At 37.7% G+C, this 18,020-nt stretch overlaps 1 protein-coding gene across 1 annotated transcript in view; it reads right to left on the bottom strand.

Moving 5' to 3' along the window:
- Window positions 1–18,020, bottom strand: part of TXLNB (taxilin beta) — a 203,551-nt gene that overhangs the window by 101,902 nt on the left and 83,629 nt on the right. Inside the window, exon 3 of the mRNA XM_053710659.1 lies at window positions 15,872–15,963. Coding sequence (XP_053566634.1) covers window positions 15,872–15,963 — 92 coding nt within the window. The remainder of the gene's footprint in view (window positions 1–15,871; window positions 15,964–18,020) is intronic.

Here is an 18,020-nt window from a genome sequence, read left to right as displayed (position 1 = left end):
GAGCAATGGTAAAAAAATCTAAAGAATTATTGTAGCGTAGCAAGGCAGTGAGTCCAAATGCTGCTTAAGACCAAGGCCCCCGATGTTCAAAACATCAACAGATCTATTCAAAGTGTGCCTACATGGCACAGACAGTGTGCTCACTGAAACACAAATTCAGTGTTTCGTAAGCTTATTTACACCTACACTAACTAGCTCAGGAGATGTTATCGCAGCAGCTGATAGCTAGCAAGACAACACTGCTGCTACCCTCCTCGAAACCTGCACTTTGCTGCTTTGAACATATTGATCTTGTGTCTATGTGTACGAAGCAAAGTACTGGTTTCTCCCCCTGAATGCCTATAACTACGTCACACTAAACCTACACTCTCCCTGCTCCACCTTGATACCTCCCTTCGACTGCATACACTTACATCAAAGCTAACCTACACTCCCCCCTGCACCTCCAAGCTAACTCCCCCTGACCGCCTATACCTACGTCACGCCTAACCTACACACCCCCAGAACGCCCAACTAAGTCCCTAATACTGTACTGACGTAATGTCTAACCTACACTCCCCTGGAATGCTCAGCTAACTGCTTACTGTCAAAAAATAACTCACTATACTATGAATAATAAACCTCCTTATTATAACTATGAAGCCATGTTGCTAAAGTAATCATCAATGTTTAAATCAATGTTTAAGATATGCTAAAACGCCGGCAGCTGACCAAGGGTGGTATGGCAAAACTTGCTGACAACATACTAAAAGACCGACTTGATCCCTAGCACCCTTCTCAGGTCTCGTTTCCATTGAGCCGTAATTAGGTTTGCGTGTGCTTGCAAACCGTTAAATAAGCTGTCGAAAGCAATATCGTTCACCAACTACTTCCATTTGCCCGTAATAACTCAATTTCGGCAACCAGACTCCGGCTGCCGAAAACATTATCGTGTCCCATACAAAGTATCAGACGCCGCTAATCTTTAAATTATACCAGGTTTCCAATGCCCGCGCAAACCGTCAATACACTGTCTGAGGCTGTCGATACATTAACAAAAATTACACCCAGCTGAACTAGGTGTAAAATAGAAAAAAGGTGCTTTATGAGACCTTTTTCCCATTAAAATCTAACCCAACAAGTCAAAACCCTTCTATCCGCCATCCCCCCATCCACATTGCAACTTATAATAAATGTATTAACCCCTAATCCGCCATACCCCCACAATGCAATCTAGCTATTTAAACTATTAACCCCTAATCCACCATGCCTCCACAATGCAATCTAGCTATTTCAACTATTAACCACTAATCTGCCATGCCCCCACAATGCAATCTAGCTATTTAAACTATTAACCCCTAATCCACCATGCCCCCACAACGCAAATAACTAATCACTAAGCCCCCTAACCTAACACACCCTAAATTAACCCCATTACATAAATTTAAATAATCCTAAATTACAATTAAAATAATAAATCCTAAATTACAATTAAAATAAAAAACTAACATTAATTTAAAAATTAAACCTAAGATTAAATTACAATACTTAAATCTAAAATTAAAAAAAATAAAAAAGTCTACAGTTACAGAAAAAATTAGCCGAATTATTCAAAATAAAAAAATTAAACCTAATCTAATACCCCTTTAAAAATAAAAAAGCTCCCCCCCCAATCTAAGACTAATCTACCAATAGCCCTTAAAAGGGCATTTTGTAGAGCATTGCCCTAAATAAATCAGCTTTTACCTAAAAATTAACCCCCAACAGTAAACTCCCTAAACCACCAAACCCCCCAAAAATAATAAAACCTAACACTAAAAAAAAGCTTAAGCTACCCATTGCCCTTATTTGTATGGGCATTGCCCTTAAAAGGGCATTCAGCTCTTATGTGCCCATTAAAATAACAAAGTTCTAATCTAAAAAAAAAAACACCCAAAAAATTAAAATAAAGCCTAAGTCTAACTCCCAAATAGGTACTCACCGTTCCTGAAGTCCGGCGGAGAAGGTCTTCTTCCAGGCGGTGATATCTTCATCCAGCACGAGGACCTCTTCTAACTTTATCCAGGACCAAGGCGACGTGGAGCGGAGGTGGCCACGGAGCCATCCAGCGTGGAGCATTCTCTTCGTACGATCACCGCCACACACTGAAGATTGAATGCAAGACACCCATTTAAAAATGGCGTACCTTGCATTCCTATTGGTTGATTTGATTCTTCAAATTCAAATCAGCCAATAGGATGAGAGCTACTAAAATCCATTTTTAAACGGGTACCTTGCATTCAACTTCAGTGTACGGCGGTGATCGTATGAAGAGAACGTTCAGCGCAGGATGTCATCACTGTCCATGATAGCTCCGCTCCGTGCCACCGGGATGAAGATAAAAGACGTCCCCGAGATGGATGAAGGTGTCGCCGCCTGGATGAGGATGGATGACCGGATTTAAGGAACCGTGAGTAGATTTTCTGGGGTTAGGGTTTATTTTTAACTTTTTGGGGTGTATTTTTTTTGGATTAGGGTTCTTTTGGGCAGTATAAAAGAGCTGAATGCTCTTTTAAGGGCAATGCCCATACAAATGCCCCTTTAGGGGCAATGGGTAGCTTAGGTTTTATTTATACTTACGTTTTTTATTTTGGGGTGTTGGTTGGGTGGTAAAACAGCTGTTTAACTTAGGGCAATGCCCTACAAAAGCCCCTTTTAAGGGTAGTTTAGTCTTAGATTAGGGAGTGTTTTTATTTTGGGGGGCTTTTCTATTTTGTAGCGGTATTAGATTAGGTTTAATTTCTTTATTTTGAATAATTCGGTTTATTTTTTTCTGTAATTGTAGACTTTTTTATTTTTTGTAATTTTAGATTTAAGTATTGTAATTTAATCTTAGGTTTAATTTTTAAATTAATGTTAGTTTTTTTATTTTAATTGTAATTTAGGATTTAATATTTTAATTGTAATTTAGGATTATTTTAATTTATGTAATGGGGTTAATTTCAGGGGGTGTTAGGTTAGGGGGCTTATTGATTAGTTATTTGCATTGTGGGGGCATGGCGGATTAGGGGTTAAAAATTTAAATAGGTAGATTGCATTGTGGGGGCATGGTGGATTAGGGGTTAATAGTTTTAATAGATACTTTACAATATGGGGGTTGGCGGATTAGGGGTTAATACATTTGTTAGTTATTGCGGTGGGGGGTTGTGGTTGAGAGGTAGATATTGCGCATGTGTTAGGTGTTTGATTTTAACAGCGAACAACGGGTAACATATACACTTATATGCGGCGCTGTATATGCGATCAAGTGTAGTATAAGGTCGGGATACCATAGTAACCTATTAATGTTTTAGAAAACTGGCATCGGGTGGAAGCGTTAACACAATGCTAACTTATACCTACACGAAAAGAGTGACTGCACGCAAAGCAGAAACTTTATCAATGGAAACCTGGTACTAAAATGGAGCCGTAAATTACTTTTAGCTGTCGGCTGCTTCGGTAGTTTACGGCTCCATTTTTAATGGCTCAATGGAAACGAGCTCCGAGATCGGCACCCTTTTTAAGTAGCAGTGGACCAGGGCTCAATTCCGGTCCAGCATTGAGTTCCAGAATCCTGACTAGGCAGGAGAGGTTTTGCCGGTCCTCCGGCGTTTACCTCATCTCCTTGACAAAATATGCATTATCATGTACAATGTAGATTATTCAAAGTATTGGAGATATTTTAAAAGGGTTTTAATAGTTGCTTATGTTTCAAATAACATTAAGCAGCCATTAAATCCCTTTTAAGATATTTACAATACTGTAGAAGCTGAGGCCCTACACATAAATATTCAATATTTAAAATGATGCATTGTTATGTATGTTATGTTTAAATATTTGCATATAAATTAAAATATAATTAATGTTGCTTGTTGTGTTTATTATTTCTAATCAAAGTCAGTATAATTAAAATGATAGATCTATATAACTGCATGTCTGTTATACTTAAACCATTATGCAATATGCATGCATAACTGTTTAAATATTGAAGATTAATGCAAGACCTGCCTACATTATATCTACAATCTTTTAAATAAAATGCATGGTCATGTATAATTCATATAAGTATAAGTATTGGATATATAAATTAAAATGTAGATATTCTAGCTTGATGCATTTATTATTGTAAATATATATTTTTAAAATAGATATTTATTTTATAAAAGACAATTGCATTATATTTATAGTATTACAAAACTGCATGCCTGGTATGGCGGCTGGTTAGGAGATTAAGACCTAATCCACCACAATCCAATGCAAACTAGAACTACACCAAACCATACCCCCCTCTAAACTAAACACCCCTCTAAATGAACTCCCTCTAAACTAACCATACTAAGTTACAAAAAATAAAAAAATCTAAGTTACAAAACCCCCAAAAAGCTACAGTAAATTACATAAAAATAAACTACAGTATCCAAAATAAAAACAACATTATACATAACACTAAACTACATGACCCATAAAATAAAAAAAACACCCAAAGAAAAAAATCCCACTAAAGTTTAGCTCTTTTGCAAAAAATAATAAAACAAATTACAAACCGCCATCCCAGTCTCCTTTCTCAATTTCCCACAAATGCTCTCTTATACTCTATAGGTCTGGTAGTCTCTCCTATATAAAATCTCTTACATTCCCATTCCAGGATATATACATCTAATAGTGTCCTTAAGAGCCAGTAAACCTACAAAATAATATACACATAATGCAGAATTATATAACATTAGCTTAGCGCCAACTTTATAAAGCAAAAAACTGCAGAGATATTTTATTATGAAATTGAATTTTCCAGAACTCCGCTCATGACTCTACTGAGCGGGTCTTTTTTTCCACAAGTGCTTCGCGGGCACGCTGTCTAGTCACAGCTTTCCCGATCGCCCGATTAAACTGAATGTAGCTCGCTCCCGCTCTGATCTGGTAGCGGGAGCGAGCTACATTCAGTTTAATGGCGCTATCGGGCATACTGTAACTAGACACCGTGCCCGCGAATCGCTTATGGAAATAAAAACCCGCTTAGTAGAGCTATGAGCGGAGTTCTGGAAAATTCAATTTCATAATTAAATATCTCTGCAGTTCTTTGCTTCATAAAGTTGGCGGTAAGCTAATGTTATATAATTCTGCAGCAAATTCCCCCAAAATAAAGTGTAGTATACTATAGTAGCATCTTAATTTTTTAATAATGTAATTGCACTTAGCAGTTTTTGGGGGCTAAAGTTGGTGGCTGTAGGGTATTAGATAAACAAAAGGCATTGAATAGTGCCTTTACATTGCAGTCTATTGGAACTGTGTGTTCCCTGTAAATACATATGTATATGCTTATATACATATATATGTATGTGTTAATTTGTGTATATACACATATTAACACATAAATATATATGTATATATTCATATACTTATATATTTACAATTTGCTGCCATCGCAGTAATACTTACCCCCTTTGCTGCGCTAGTTCTCATGCTGTGTTCATGTTTTCATGTCGGGTTTGCGCTAATGAGAATATGTATTTATATATGTATGTATGCTAATGAGAATATGTATTTATATATGTATTTGCACGAGAGAGTGGGTTTTACGTTTTTTAATTTTTTTTATTTCTTTATTGAAAATCTCAAGTTACAATGTATACCACTACAAACAACATCACAAAAAAACAAAACCAAAAAAAACAATTGTCCTTTCCGGTTTACATAACACGCTGTAACATCTACACAATTTTACATCTATCTCTTCATCGAGATTATACAATGCCCTAGGAGCATAAATATATATAGGTAATTTATCCCCGGTCTCAGATATAAAACATATTACACTGTTCAGACTGTTGTATTAGAGGGTCTTACTGCTAATTCTTTATATATTAAATTCTTTTATTTACCAAGTTCCATGATGATTAAAAGTCTTAGTCAAGAGCATTAATTACCCCCATGGAGTCCCCAGTATTGTCCATCTTGTATCTTGATCTTATGGTGCCTATTTCTAGAAGTCCTTGCTCTTACTTTATTACCTTGCTAGGTACTCTAACACTTAATACATTTTCTTTAGAATTTTATACTTGACCTACCAGTGTATAGGGGGCCAATGGTGCAAGGGCCTGTTGCTGAACGTGCGGTTCTAATATATTAATAGAATTGCCCCATTTTTTAAAAACTCCTTAAGTCTCTATCATATAATACGTCAAATATTTCCGTATTCATTTGATCTAAATGGACTAACAAGATTTCTTGTATACTGGGGCCTCGTTTTAACAGCCATAATGTCATTATACATTTTCTTGCCAGCAGAATATTCATTGTCATGAGTCTAGCTTTCTCCTGTTTAACATGTCTGTCAATGGCAAACAAAACATTTAGAAAATTTAAATTAATCTTGACTTTTAATACTTTTGAGGCCCAAAAGCTAATTTTTGCCCAGTATTTTATAATTTTAGGACAATCCCATAAGAGATGTTTCAAATTGGGGTCATGTGAATTACATTTAACGCATTTATTTCTCCTGTTAAGTGTAGTCAGTCCACGGGTCATCATTACTTATGGGATATTAACTCCTCCCCAACAGGAAGTGCAAGAGGATCACCCAAGCAGAGCTGCTATATAGCTCCTCCCCTCTACGTCACACCCAGTCATTCTCTTGCACCCAACTAATAGATAGGATGTGTGAGAGGACTGTGGTGATTATATTTAGTTTTTATATCTTCAATCAAAAGTTTGTTATTTTAAACAGCACCGGAGTGTGTTGTTTCTTCTCAGGTAGAATTTGAAGAAGAATCTACCTGAGTTTTTGTATGATCTTAGCGGACGTAACTAAGATTCATTTTGCTGTTCTCGGCCATTCTGAGAAGTGAGGTAAACTTCAGATCAGGGGACAGCGGGGCAGGTTCTCCTGCAAAGAGGTATGTTGCAGTATATTATTTTCTAAGGAATGGAATTGACTGAGAAAATACTGCCAATACCGATATAATGTAAGTTCAGCCTTAAATGCAGTAGTAGCAACTGGTATCAGGCTGTTATGTATATATGTTTACACTTCAGTATTCTGGGGAATGGCACTTCACTGGGACAATACTGTATGCATATAACTTTTAGCCTAACTTGCAGTGTGAACGACTAGCAGCAGGCTTTTTAATGACATTTCATATTATTAGATTTTAAACGTTTGCTGGCACGTTAAATCGTTTAATTATCTGAGGTACTTGGTGAAAAATTGTTTTGGGCGCTATTTTCCACATGGCTGTCGTTTATTTTAAATTAAAAACAGTTTCACTGAACTTCCCTCACTGTTGTGTGTGAGTGGGAGGGGCCTATTTTGGCGCTTTTGCTACGCATTAGAAATTCAGTCACAAGTCTGTTTCTCTCCCTGCATGATCCGGAACGTCTCTACAGAGCTCAGGGGTCTTCAAAACTTATTTTGAGGGAGGTAATCACTCACAGCAGACCTGTGAGATTGTGTTTTGACTGTGATAAAAAACGCTTATATTTTAAATCTTATACATTTTTTCTGATATTAAGGGTTAGTCATCCATTGCTAATGAGTGCAATCCTTTGCTAATTTTATGCTTTTACCGGGAAAAATGTGGTTTTTATAACTACTCCGGTTCATTGTTATTCAACTGTCATAGTTTGTTCTGTGCTTCTTAAAGGCACAGTACGTTTTACATATTACTTGTAAATTTAGTTGAAAGGTATTTCCAAGCTTGCTAGTCTAATTGCTAGTTTGTTAAACATGTCTGACTCAGAGGAATATCTCTGTGCTATATGTGTAAAAGCCAAGGTGGAGCCCAATAGAAATTTATGTACTAATTGCATTGATGCTACTTTAAATAAAAGTCAATCTGTACATGTTGAACATCATTCACCAGACAACGAGGGGGAAGTTATGGAGACTAACTTGCCTCACGTGTCAGTACCTGCATCTCCCGCTCGGGAGGTGCGTGATATTGTAACGCCAAGTACATCAGGGCGGCCATTACAAATCACTCTACAGGACATGGCTAATGTTATGACTGAAGTTTTGTCTAAATTGCCAGAACTTAGAGGTAAGCGAGATCACTCTGGGGTGAGAACAGAGTGCGCTGATAATACTAGGGCCATGTCAGATACTGCATCACAATTTGCAGAACATGAGGACGGAGAGCTTCATTCTGCAGGTGACGGATCTGATCCAAATAGACTGGATTCAGACATTTCAAATTTTAAGTTTAAACTAGAAAACCTCCGTGTACTGCTAGGGGAGGTATTAGCGGCTCTAAATGATTGTAACACCGTTGCAATCCCAGAGAAATTATGTAGGCTGGATAGATACTATGCGGTACCGGCGTGTACTGACGTCTTTCCTATACCTAAGAGGCTTACAGAGATTATTACCAAGGAGTGGGATAGGCCCGGTGTACCCTTTTCCCCCCCTCCTGTATTTAGAAAAATGTTTCCAATAGACGCCACCACACAGGACTTATGGCAGACGGTCCCTAAGGTGGAGGGAGCGGTTTCTACTCTGGCTAAGCGTACCACTATCCCGGTGGAGGATAGCTGTGCCTTTTCAGATCCAATGGATAAAAAGTTAGAGGGTTACCTTAAGAAAATGTTTGTTCAACAAGGTTTTATATTGCAACCCCTTGCATGTATTGCGCCTGTCACGGCTGCGGCCGCATTTTGGTTCGAGTCTCTGGAAGAGACCCTTGACTCAGCGCCAATAGATGAGATTTCAAACAAGCTTAAAACCCTTAAGCTAGCTAATTCATTTATTTCGGATGCCGTAGTACATTTAACTAAACTTACGGCTAAGAATTCCGGATTCGCCATTCAGGCACGCAGAGCACTGTGGCTAAAATCCTGGTCAGCTGATGTTACTTCTAAATCTAAATTACTTAACATACCTTTCAAGGGGCAGACCTTATTCGGGCCCGGTTTGAAAGAAATTATTGCTGATATTACAGGAGGTAAAGGCCATGCCCTGCCTCAAGACAGAGCCAAACCTAGGGCTAGACAGTCTAATTTTCGTGCCTTTCGTAACTTAAAGGCAGGAGCAGCATCAACTTCCTCTGCTCCAAAACAGGAAGGAGCTGTTGCTCGCTACAGACAAGGCTGGAAACCTAACCAGACCTGGAACAAGGGCAAGCAGGCCAGAAAACCTGCTGCTGCCCCTAAGACAGCATGAATTGAGGGCCCCCGATCCGGGAACGGATCTAGTAGGGGGCAGACTTTCTCTCTTCGCCCAGGCTTGGGCAAGAGATGTCCAGGATCCCTGGGCGTTAGAGATCATATCTCAGGGATATCTTCTGGACTTCAAAACCTCTCCCCCAAAAGGGAGATTTCATCTTTCAAGGTTGTCAACAAACCAGATAAAGAAAGAGGCGTTTCTACACTTTGTACAAGATCTTTTACTAATGGGAGTGATCCATCCGGTTCCGCGGTCAGAACACGGACAAGGGTTTTACTCAAATCTGTTTGTGGTTCCCAAGAAAGAAGGAACCTTCAGACCAATCTTGGATTTAAAGATCCTAAACAAATTCCTAAGAGTTCCATCGTTCAAAATGGAAACTATTCGGACAATCTTACCCATGATCCAAAAGGGTCAGTACATGACCACAGTGGATTTAAAGGATGCCTACCTTCACATACCGATTCACAAAGATCATTACCGGTATCTAAGGTTTGCCTTCCTAGACAGGCATTACCAGTTTGTAGCTCTTCCATTCGGGTTGGCTACGGCTCCAAGAATCTTCACAAAGGTTCTGGGCTCTCTTCTGGCGGTACTAAGACCGCAAGGAATTTCGGTGGCTCCGTACCTAGACGACATTCTGATATAAGCGTCAAGCTTTCAAACTGCCAAGTCTCATACAGAGTTAGTACTGGCATTTCTAAGGTCGCATGGGTGGAAGGTGAACGAAGAGAAGAGTTCTCTCTTACCACTCACAAGAGTTCCCTTCTTGGGGACTCTTATAGATTCTGTAGAAATGAAGATTTACCTGACAGAAGACAGGTTAACAAAGCTTCAAAATGCTTGCCGTGTCCTTCATTCCATTCAACACCCGTCAGTGGCTCAATGCATGGAGGTAATCGGCTTAATGGTAGCGGCAATGGACATAGTACCCTTTGCACGCCTGCATCTCAGACCGCTGCAATTGTGCATGCTAAGTCAGTGGAATGGGGATTACTCAGATTTGTCCCCTACTCTGAATCTGGATCAAGAGACCAGAAATTCTCTTCTATGGTGGCTTTCTCGGCCACATCTGTCCAGGGGGATGCCCTTCAGCAGGCCAGACTGGACAATTGTAACAACAGACGCCAGCCTACTAGGTTGGGGCGCTGTCTGGAATTCCCTGAAGGCTCAGGGATCATGGACTCAGGAGGAGAGTCTCCTTCCAATAAACATTCTGGAATTGAGAGCAGTTCTCAATGCCCTTCTGGCTTGGCCTCAGTTAACAACTCGGATGTTCATCAGGTTTCAGTCGGACAACATCACGACTGTAGCTTACATCAACCATCAAGGAGGGACAAGAAGCTCCCTAGCGATGATGGAAGTATCAAAGATAATTCGCTGTGCAGAGTCTCACTCTTGCCACCTGTCAGCGATCCACATTCCGGGAGTGGAGAACTGGGAGGCAGATTTCCTAAGTCGTCAGACTTTTCATCCGGGGGAGTGGGAACTTCATCCGGAGGTCTTTGCCCAAATACTTCGACGTTGGGGCAAACCAGATATAGATCTCATGGCGTCTCGCCAGAACGCCAAGCTTCCTTGTTACGGGTCCAGGTCCAGGGACCCGGGAGCGGTCCTGGTAGATGCTTTGACAGCACCTTGGACCTTCGGGATGGCTTATGTGTTTCCACCCTTCCCGATGCTTCCTCGATTGATTGCCAGGATCAAACAGGAGAGAGCATCGGTGATTCTAATAGCTCCTGCGTGGCCACGCAGGACCTGGTATGCAGATCTAGTGGACATGTCATCCTGTCCACCTTGATCTCTGCCTCTGAGACAGGACCTTCTGATTCAGGGTCCTTTCAAACATCAAAATCTAATTTCTCTGAAGCTGACTGCTTGGAAATTGAACGCTTGATTTTATCAAAGCGTGGATTTTCGGAGTCAGTAATTGATACCTTAATACAGGCTAGGAAACCTGTTACCAGAAAGATTTACCATAAAATATGGCGTAAATACTTACATTGGTGCGAATCCAAGAGTTACTCATGGAGTAAGGTTAGGATTCCTAGGATATTGTCTTTTCTACAAGAAGGTTTAGAAAAGGGTTTATCTGCTAGTTCCTTAAAGGGACAGATCTCAGCTCTGTCCATTCTTTTACACAAACGTCTGTCAGAAGTTCCAGACGTTCAGGCTTTTTGTCAGGCTTTGGCCAGGATTAAGCCTGTGTTTAAAACTGTTGCTCCAACATGGAGCTTAAATTTAGTTCTTAATGTTTTACAGGGTGTTCCGTTTGAACCCCTTCATTCCATTGATATCAAATTGTTATCTTGGAAAGTTCTGTTTTTAATGGCTATTTCCTCGGCTCGAAGAGTCTCTGAGTTATCGGCCTTACATTGTGATTCTCCTTATCTGATTTTTCATTCAGACAAGGTAGTTCTGCGTACTAAACCTGGGTTCTTACCTAAGGTAGTCACTAATAGGAATATCAATCAAGAGATTGTTGTTCCATCATTGTGTCCTAACCCTTCTTCAAAGAAGGAACGACTTCTACACAATCTGGATGTAGTCCGTGCCCTGAAATTTTATTTACAGGCAACTAAAGATTTTCGCCAAACTTCTTCCCTGTTTATCGTTTATTCTGAACAGAGGAGAGGTCAAAAAGCTTCTGCTACCTCTCTCTCTTTCTGGCTTCGTAGCATAATACGTTTAGCCTATGAGACTGCTGGACAGCAGCCTCCTGAAAGAATTACAGCTCATTCTACTAGAGCTGTGGCTTCCACTTGGGCCTTTAAGAATGAGGCCTCTGTTGAACAGATTTGCAAGGCTGCAACTTGGTCTTCTCTTCATACTTTTTCCAAATTTTACAAATTTGACACTTTTGCTTCTTCGGAGGCTGTTTTTGGGAGAAAGGTTCTTCAGGCAGTGGTTCCTTCCGTATAAAGATCCTGCCTGTCCCTCCCGTCATCCGTGTACTTTAGCTTTGGTATTGGTATCCCATAAGTAATGATGACCCGTGGACTGACTACACTTAACAGGAGAAAACATAATTTATGCTTACCTGATAAATTCCTTTCTCCTGTAGTGTAGTCAGTCCACGGCCCGCCCTGTTTTTTATGGCAGGTCTAAATTTTAAATTATACTCCAGTCACCACTGCACCCTATAGTTTCTCCTTTCTCGTTTGGTTCTCGGTCGAATGACTGGGTGTGACGTAGAGGGGAGGAGCTATATAGCAGCTCTGCTTGGGTGATCCTCTTGCACTTCCTGTTGGGGAGGAGTTAATATCCCATAAGTAATGATGACCCGTGGACTGACTACACTACAGGAGAAAGGAATTTATCAGGTAAGCATAAATTATGTGTTTTGCAACTAGAGCACATTTGACGCTATTTTTGGTGTAACATAGAATCTGTGTAAAATTTTAATCTGTGACTCTCTGAAGTATGATTAAAGGTTTAGGGTTTAATGAGCACTCTTTCCTAGTCTAAGTAGTAAGGAATTAAAAAATAACGTTTAATAATTAAATGTAAAAATTAGGAAACAACCTCTATATAATAAATTAAACCCCACCAACCAAAGTAATAATCAAGTGAGATAAAAAGCGCATGCATTCACCCCCCTGTTTCTTGGCCAATAGCTGCAGTCACTGCAAGTCAATCTCACTTGATTAGTACTTTGGTTGGTGGGGTTTCATTTATTATATAGAGGTTGTTTCCTCATTTTTACATTTTATTATTAAAAATTATTTTTTAATTCCTTACTACTTAGACTAGGAAAGAGTGCTCATTAAACCCTAAACCTTTATTCTTTACTTATATTGTTAAATCCTTTATTTAGGGGTAGCACCGGACGGTTACGTTTAGCTCAGTCTTTTTTCCAGGGTCACAGGGTCCTAGTGCCAGTACCATTTTCATATTATCTCTGAAGTAGGACTCTTGTGTAGTTGTCATAATATTTTTAAGGCCTTTTTCCATCTCTATGGCATCCAATTGTATGGATGCTTCCCTTTGCCACCCATTAAGAATTTTCCCCCTTTTCCCATTTAACCTTGAGTCCAATAGAGCTTTATAAAGAGTAGAGTAAGAGAATCTTCTTTTCCGAAATCCTTCTATCATTCCATACATGGGATGAGGTTTCCAAATAAATGTGGTACTTTTTATAATTCCCTTTATATATTGTGATAATTGAATATAGGAGAATAGATGTGATTCAGGAAGATTAAATCTGTATTGTAATTCTGGAAATGTTCGCATCAACTTTTTCACAGGGTCTAACAAGTCTCCTATCATATAATCTCAACTTTCTCCCATTCCTTAAATATCGGTGAATCACTGCCTGGCTTAATATTGGGGTTTCCTTCTAATTGGTAAATAAACTGGCTCTTTAATGGGAAATTTTAACATTTTACCAATCTTGAACCAAGCTTTTAAAATTCCTTTGTGCATAATATTATTTCTGATTGAAGAGTGAAACTCTTTCAATTCCGTATGTAATACAAATGACCTGTAGACTCCCCTTGGGGATATTTTTTCCAATGAGTTCACATAAAAGTGTTTTGACCCCACCAACGAGTCTACGGCCAATCTTGTCAGCGATAAGAGGTTGTATAAATAAATATCTGGTAACCCAATTCCTCCTCCTAATGGTGATTATTTTATCTAAACTAATACAAAAAAAAAATCCCGCTCCAAAGCAACTTATTAAAGATCTTATTCAGTCTCTCAATATCTTTTCTAGGGATCAGAGTCGGTAACATATTAAATGAATAAAGAAGTTTTGGTAAAATCATCATTTTAATTAAATGTGCTTTTCCCATCAGGCATATGGGCAGATTACTCCATCACTTAAGAGATTGCTCTATGGAAAGATATATTTTTTCAAAATCAATATTACACCATTTGTCCGGATTAGTTAAAATATTTATTCCCAGATAGGTTAAATAATTAGAGGTTTCTATGAATGGAAAATCACTTATATCACAATCATCTTTCTTATTCAATCATAACACTTCCAATTTACTGCCATTGATCTTAAAGCCAGAAAAATTGCCAAACTCATTCATCAATTTAAACATTTTATGTAAATGTTTATCTGAGTCCTGTATAAATAATAAAATATCCTCCACATATAAAGAAAGGTGAGGACTTTCCCCTTCCATAATTATACCTGGGAAATTAACCGCCAATGGTTCCAACACTAAGATAAACAAGAGGGGAGACAGGGGGCAACCTTGTCGGGTCCCTCTGCCTAAGCTAAAGCTTGGAGACATCTCTCCATTAACAGCAGTGTTAGAGTAAACATTCTTAATAAAGTTCCTAAAAGGACCCTTTATATTAAAACTACCTAAGCAGGATATTAAATACGGCCACTCTACCCTGTCAAAAGCCATCTTGGCATTGAGGGCTAACATCAGTGCATTTGGAATTGATTGCCTTTTTATTTGTTTTCTCTTTAATAACCAAAAATAATTTACTATATGCAGTGGGTTTGTGCTAATGAAAATTTGTCATGGCATTTGCGCAAGAGAGTGGGTGTTACGTTTTTTTTCAATTTTTTCTCCATTGACATATGGGGGAATGTGGAAACACAATCGTGATTTTCGAATTTTGTAATATGAACTCAATCCGATTAGCACAAAAATGAAAATCCTAGCAGAGTTTTTGCTGTAGCGAAATAGCAAAATACTGCTCCACTTGTAATCTAGCCGTATATGTTTATTCTGAGTATAAAAATGTTAATTTCATATGATCTGTTTTTATCTAATTTGATCTTTAATATTTTATGTAGTATATCATTTTGGGTTTAAATATTGCCTCTTTATCGTTATAAACTATTTTGATTTTGGCAATTATTTGTATATAATGAAGGACAATGAGTGGCCTCATATTGGGTCTGATTTTCTATTTTCTTAGTAAGAGGTGTAATGTTACATACCATTGTAAATATTTGATAATTGGGTGTACAGCATGTATATTCCATCGGAATTTGCTTTTCTTTCAACAATTAATAAATTACCGGATAGTCTTTTCATTAGACATATCTGTGACTGTTTAGTAATTATATTAGTATAAACCCACAAGTAAATATTTTAATAATATAACAATTTGTTTTTCTCATGGAACACTAAAAAAAATTATGTAGTCTGGTTTGTTAGAAGGATATACGTTAAGTTGTAATAGTTAAGGCCTTAGTTGCCCTGAGCGTGCAATTTTAAACAACTTTCCAATTTATTTCTGGTATCTAATTTGCTTTGTTCCCTTTATATCCTTTGTTTAAAAGCATACTTTTCAGGAGCAGCAATGCACAATTAGAAGCTAGCTAGCTGCTACTTGGTGACAGCACATATTTGCCTCTTGTCATTGACTCACCCAATGTGTTCACTTCAGATAGCTCCCAGTAGTGCATTGTTACTCCTTCCACAAAGGATGAATGAAGCAAATTTGATAATAGAAACAAAATGGAAAATTGTTAAAATCATATGCTCTATCGGAATCATTAAAGAAACAGTCCTCAATTATATGATTACATATTGAACTTTTAATAACTATTAATGAGGAAATGTGGAGAACAGTAATGGAAAATGGAATGATTCATCTCATTGTCATCCTGAGTGTGCACCTGTTCCCTACTGAGGTTTAATGGATCTTTACAACTGTTCATACAATTTAAAACCTTGTTTATCTAGCATAGTCACATCATGAACAAGGTTATTTATAGAAAATACATGCAATACCAACCATCTCTGCATACTTCTTTGCCAAAGCTTCTAGTTTCTCCTCTGGTGTGACAAGCTTGCTCAAGCTTTGGAGAAGTAGAGTAGCATCTTTGCCTTAAAAAAAGGGAAATTGTAAGTGTATGAATAATATTTTGGAACCCAATTCCTGTGAAATACATTTATATATTTATGTCTATCTTTGTTTTTACATATAGTTTAGAATAACATTTTTTAGCTTTGAATTATAATCTACATACATTTACACTCACATATATAAATGCAAAATATAGTGCAAGATCCTACATATAAATGTGCAATAATAAAAAGCACTTATATGGATAGTTCACGGTAAAATTGTTTTTCCCTGAATGTGGTTTCCATGACTTGTTATACCAGCTGCAGCATATAAAATGTATGAGAAATTCCTCATTTATGCTTCTTTTTACAGAAGAAATAGCTGGATTTGCTCTTTGAAACTGCAGCACATCAAAATAGGCTAAGCTTGCAGTGCGATGTGATCTCATTACCTTATCACTCAAATGTTTCCCTTTTTTATTTCTGTCGCTGTACAATACTTAAAAAGAATAATTGAAAATTAACATTTTAGAGCTTTATCTCTTTCATCTCCCACTTTGAGTGTAATTTCTTCTGCTGGCTGTGTTTACATAGTTACTCAATAGCCTATACCTAGGTATAGAAACTTTCACTTTGTAGGGATACTACAGGCTAAATCAGCTATTTCAGAATATAAAGGCTAAGGAGCTACTTGTAAACAATTGAATACACTCCAGCAGGTAAAATGGATAATTGGGAACAAAGTAAACAAGAGAAAGTTTTTGGGTAAACTGTCCCTTTAACACTAGCATATAAGTGACGTAGTATGTTACTACGAACACACTTCTTTAGAGATGGCCTTGGCATCAATATCAGTAGCATCTTGAAATCTCATTGGACACTAGAAAAACAGTTTTTAAGGAAAAGATTTTGAACCTTTATTTTTTACACTTAAATTAGCAGCCTAAGTGTTTTGTTTCTTATCTTTAATTTTTGCTTAGAATAATACAATTGTAAGGGTTATACCTAAACACTTAAGGAGCAGTGCATAAGCATATAAAATACTCAATTAACAAAACTGGACTATACAGGCTAAACAAACCTGTTAGTCTTAAAGAAATGCTTTTATTGCACTGTGAACAATGTATTGTAGTGATAAATTCGGTAAATTACTGGAACTTATAATTGAAAAAGAATTTGTGTCATCAAATTAAAATATAACCTTTATTAGTTTTATTTATAAAAAAGACAGCATAAATTGTGTGTGTATGCTACCCTGGAGAGAGTTAAAAGCACACTCTCTGTTGATTGTATGATACTTAGCTTATATGATATCACTGATATAGAGTACTTGGTAACCCAGTTTTAAGAATAAGTTTAATATTCTAGGTATATCTGTATATTAATCTATCTAAGGACTATGTGGCCTAATATCTTGCCTGTCCTTCAGATTTTCCCGTAGTAGGTATTGATATATGGTATACCTTTTATGCTTGAACTTAATGGTCTTGGTAGATAAATAGGCTTATAAGGCACTATGAACATCAATGTCCAGTTATATAGCCCGTATAGAGTGAGCTAATACCAATATATACACTTGCAATAAGATATCTGTGGAGACTAGGAGGTCTGGGGGATTACCTATATGGCAGTCTCTCTATTGTATTACCAACACTTGATTATTAAGTTAACTCAGCAACTCTAACTGATATTGGTGATTGTGCACATGCTATTGCATCAAGGGATAGGATCGGATTGCAGCTAGTGTTAATATTAAAGCAGTCTGTGTCCTATTATATTGTCCAAATAAGTGGCATTATAGCATCTTAATAGATTGTGGGAATTTTCAACCAATCTGGAGCTATTTTAAAGTGATTTTGCAGACTCAAACTTTATTTTTGTGCTTAAATCGCTTGCAGACTTATTTTTTCTGTCACACTGTTTTTGTTCAAGTAGTGTTGCAGGGTTTCTAGGTTACAACTTGTAATAGTTTGGCATTGTGTATCAAGTGTTAAATTATCTTGGTAATGCCGCCTGTAGGTTATCCTGCTTATAGCATAATCAAAGATATTGTTGAGAAAATGTTATCTCAAAACCTTATCCTCAAGATTTATATT

Source organism: Bombina bombina, chromosome 4 (assembly GCF_027579735.1).
Source record: "Bombina bombina isolate aBomBom1 chromosome 4, aBomBom1.pri, whole genome shotgun sequence".
Lineage (NCBI taxonomy): Eukaryota > Metazoa > Chordata > Amphibia > Anura > Bombinatoridae > Bombina > Bombina bombina.
The sequence above is the reverse complement of the archived record's forward strand: the minus strand, read 5'-3'. Positions and strand labels throughout refer to the sequence as shown.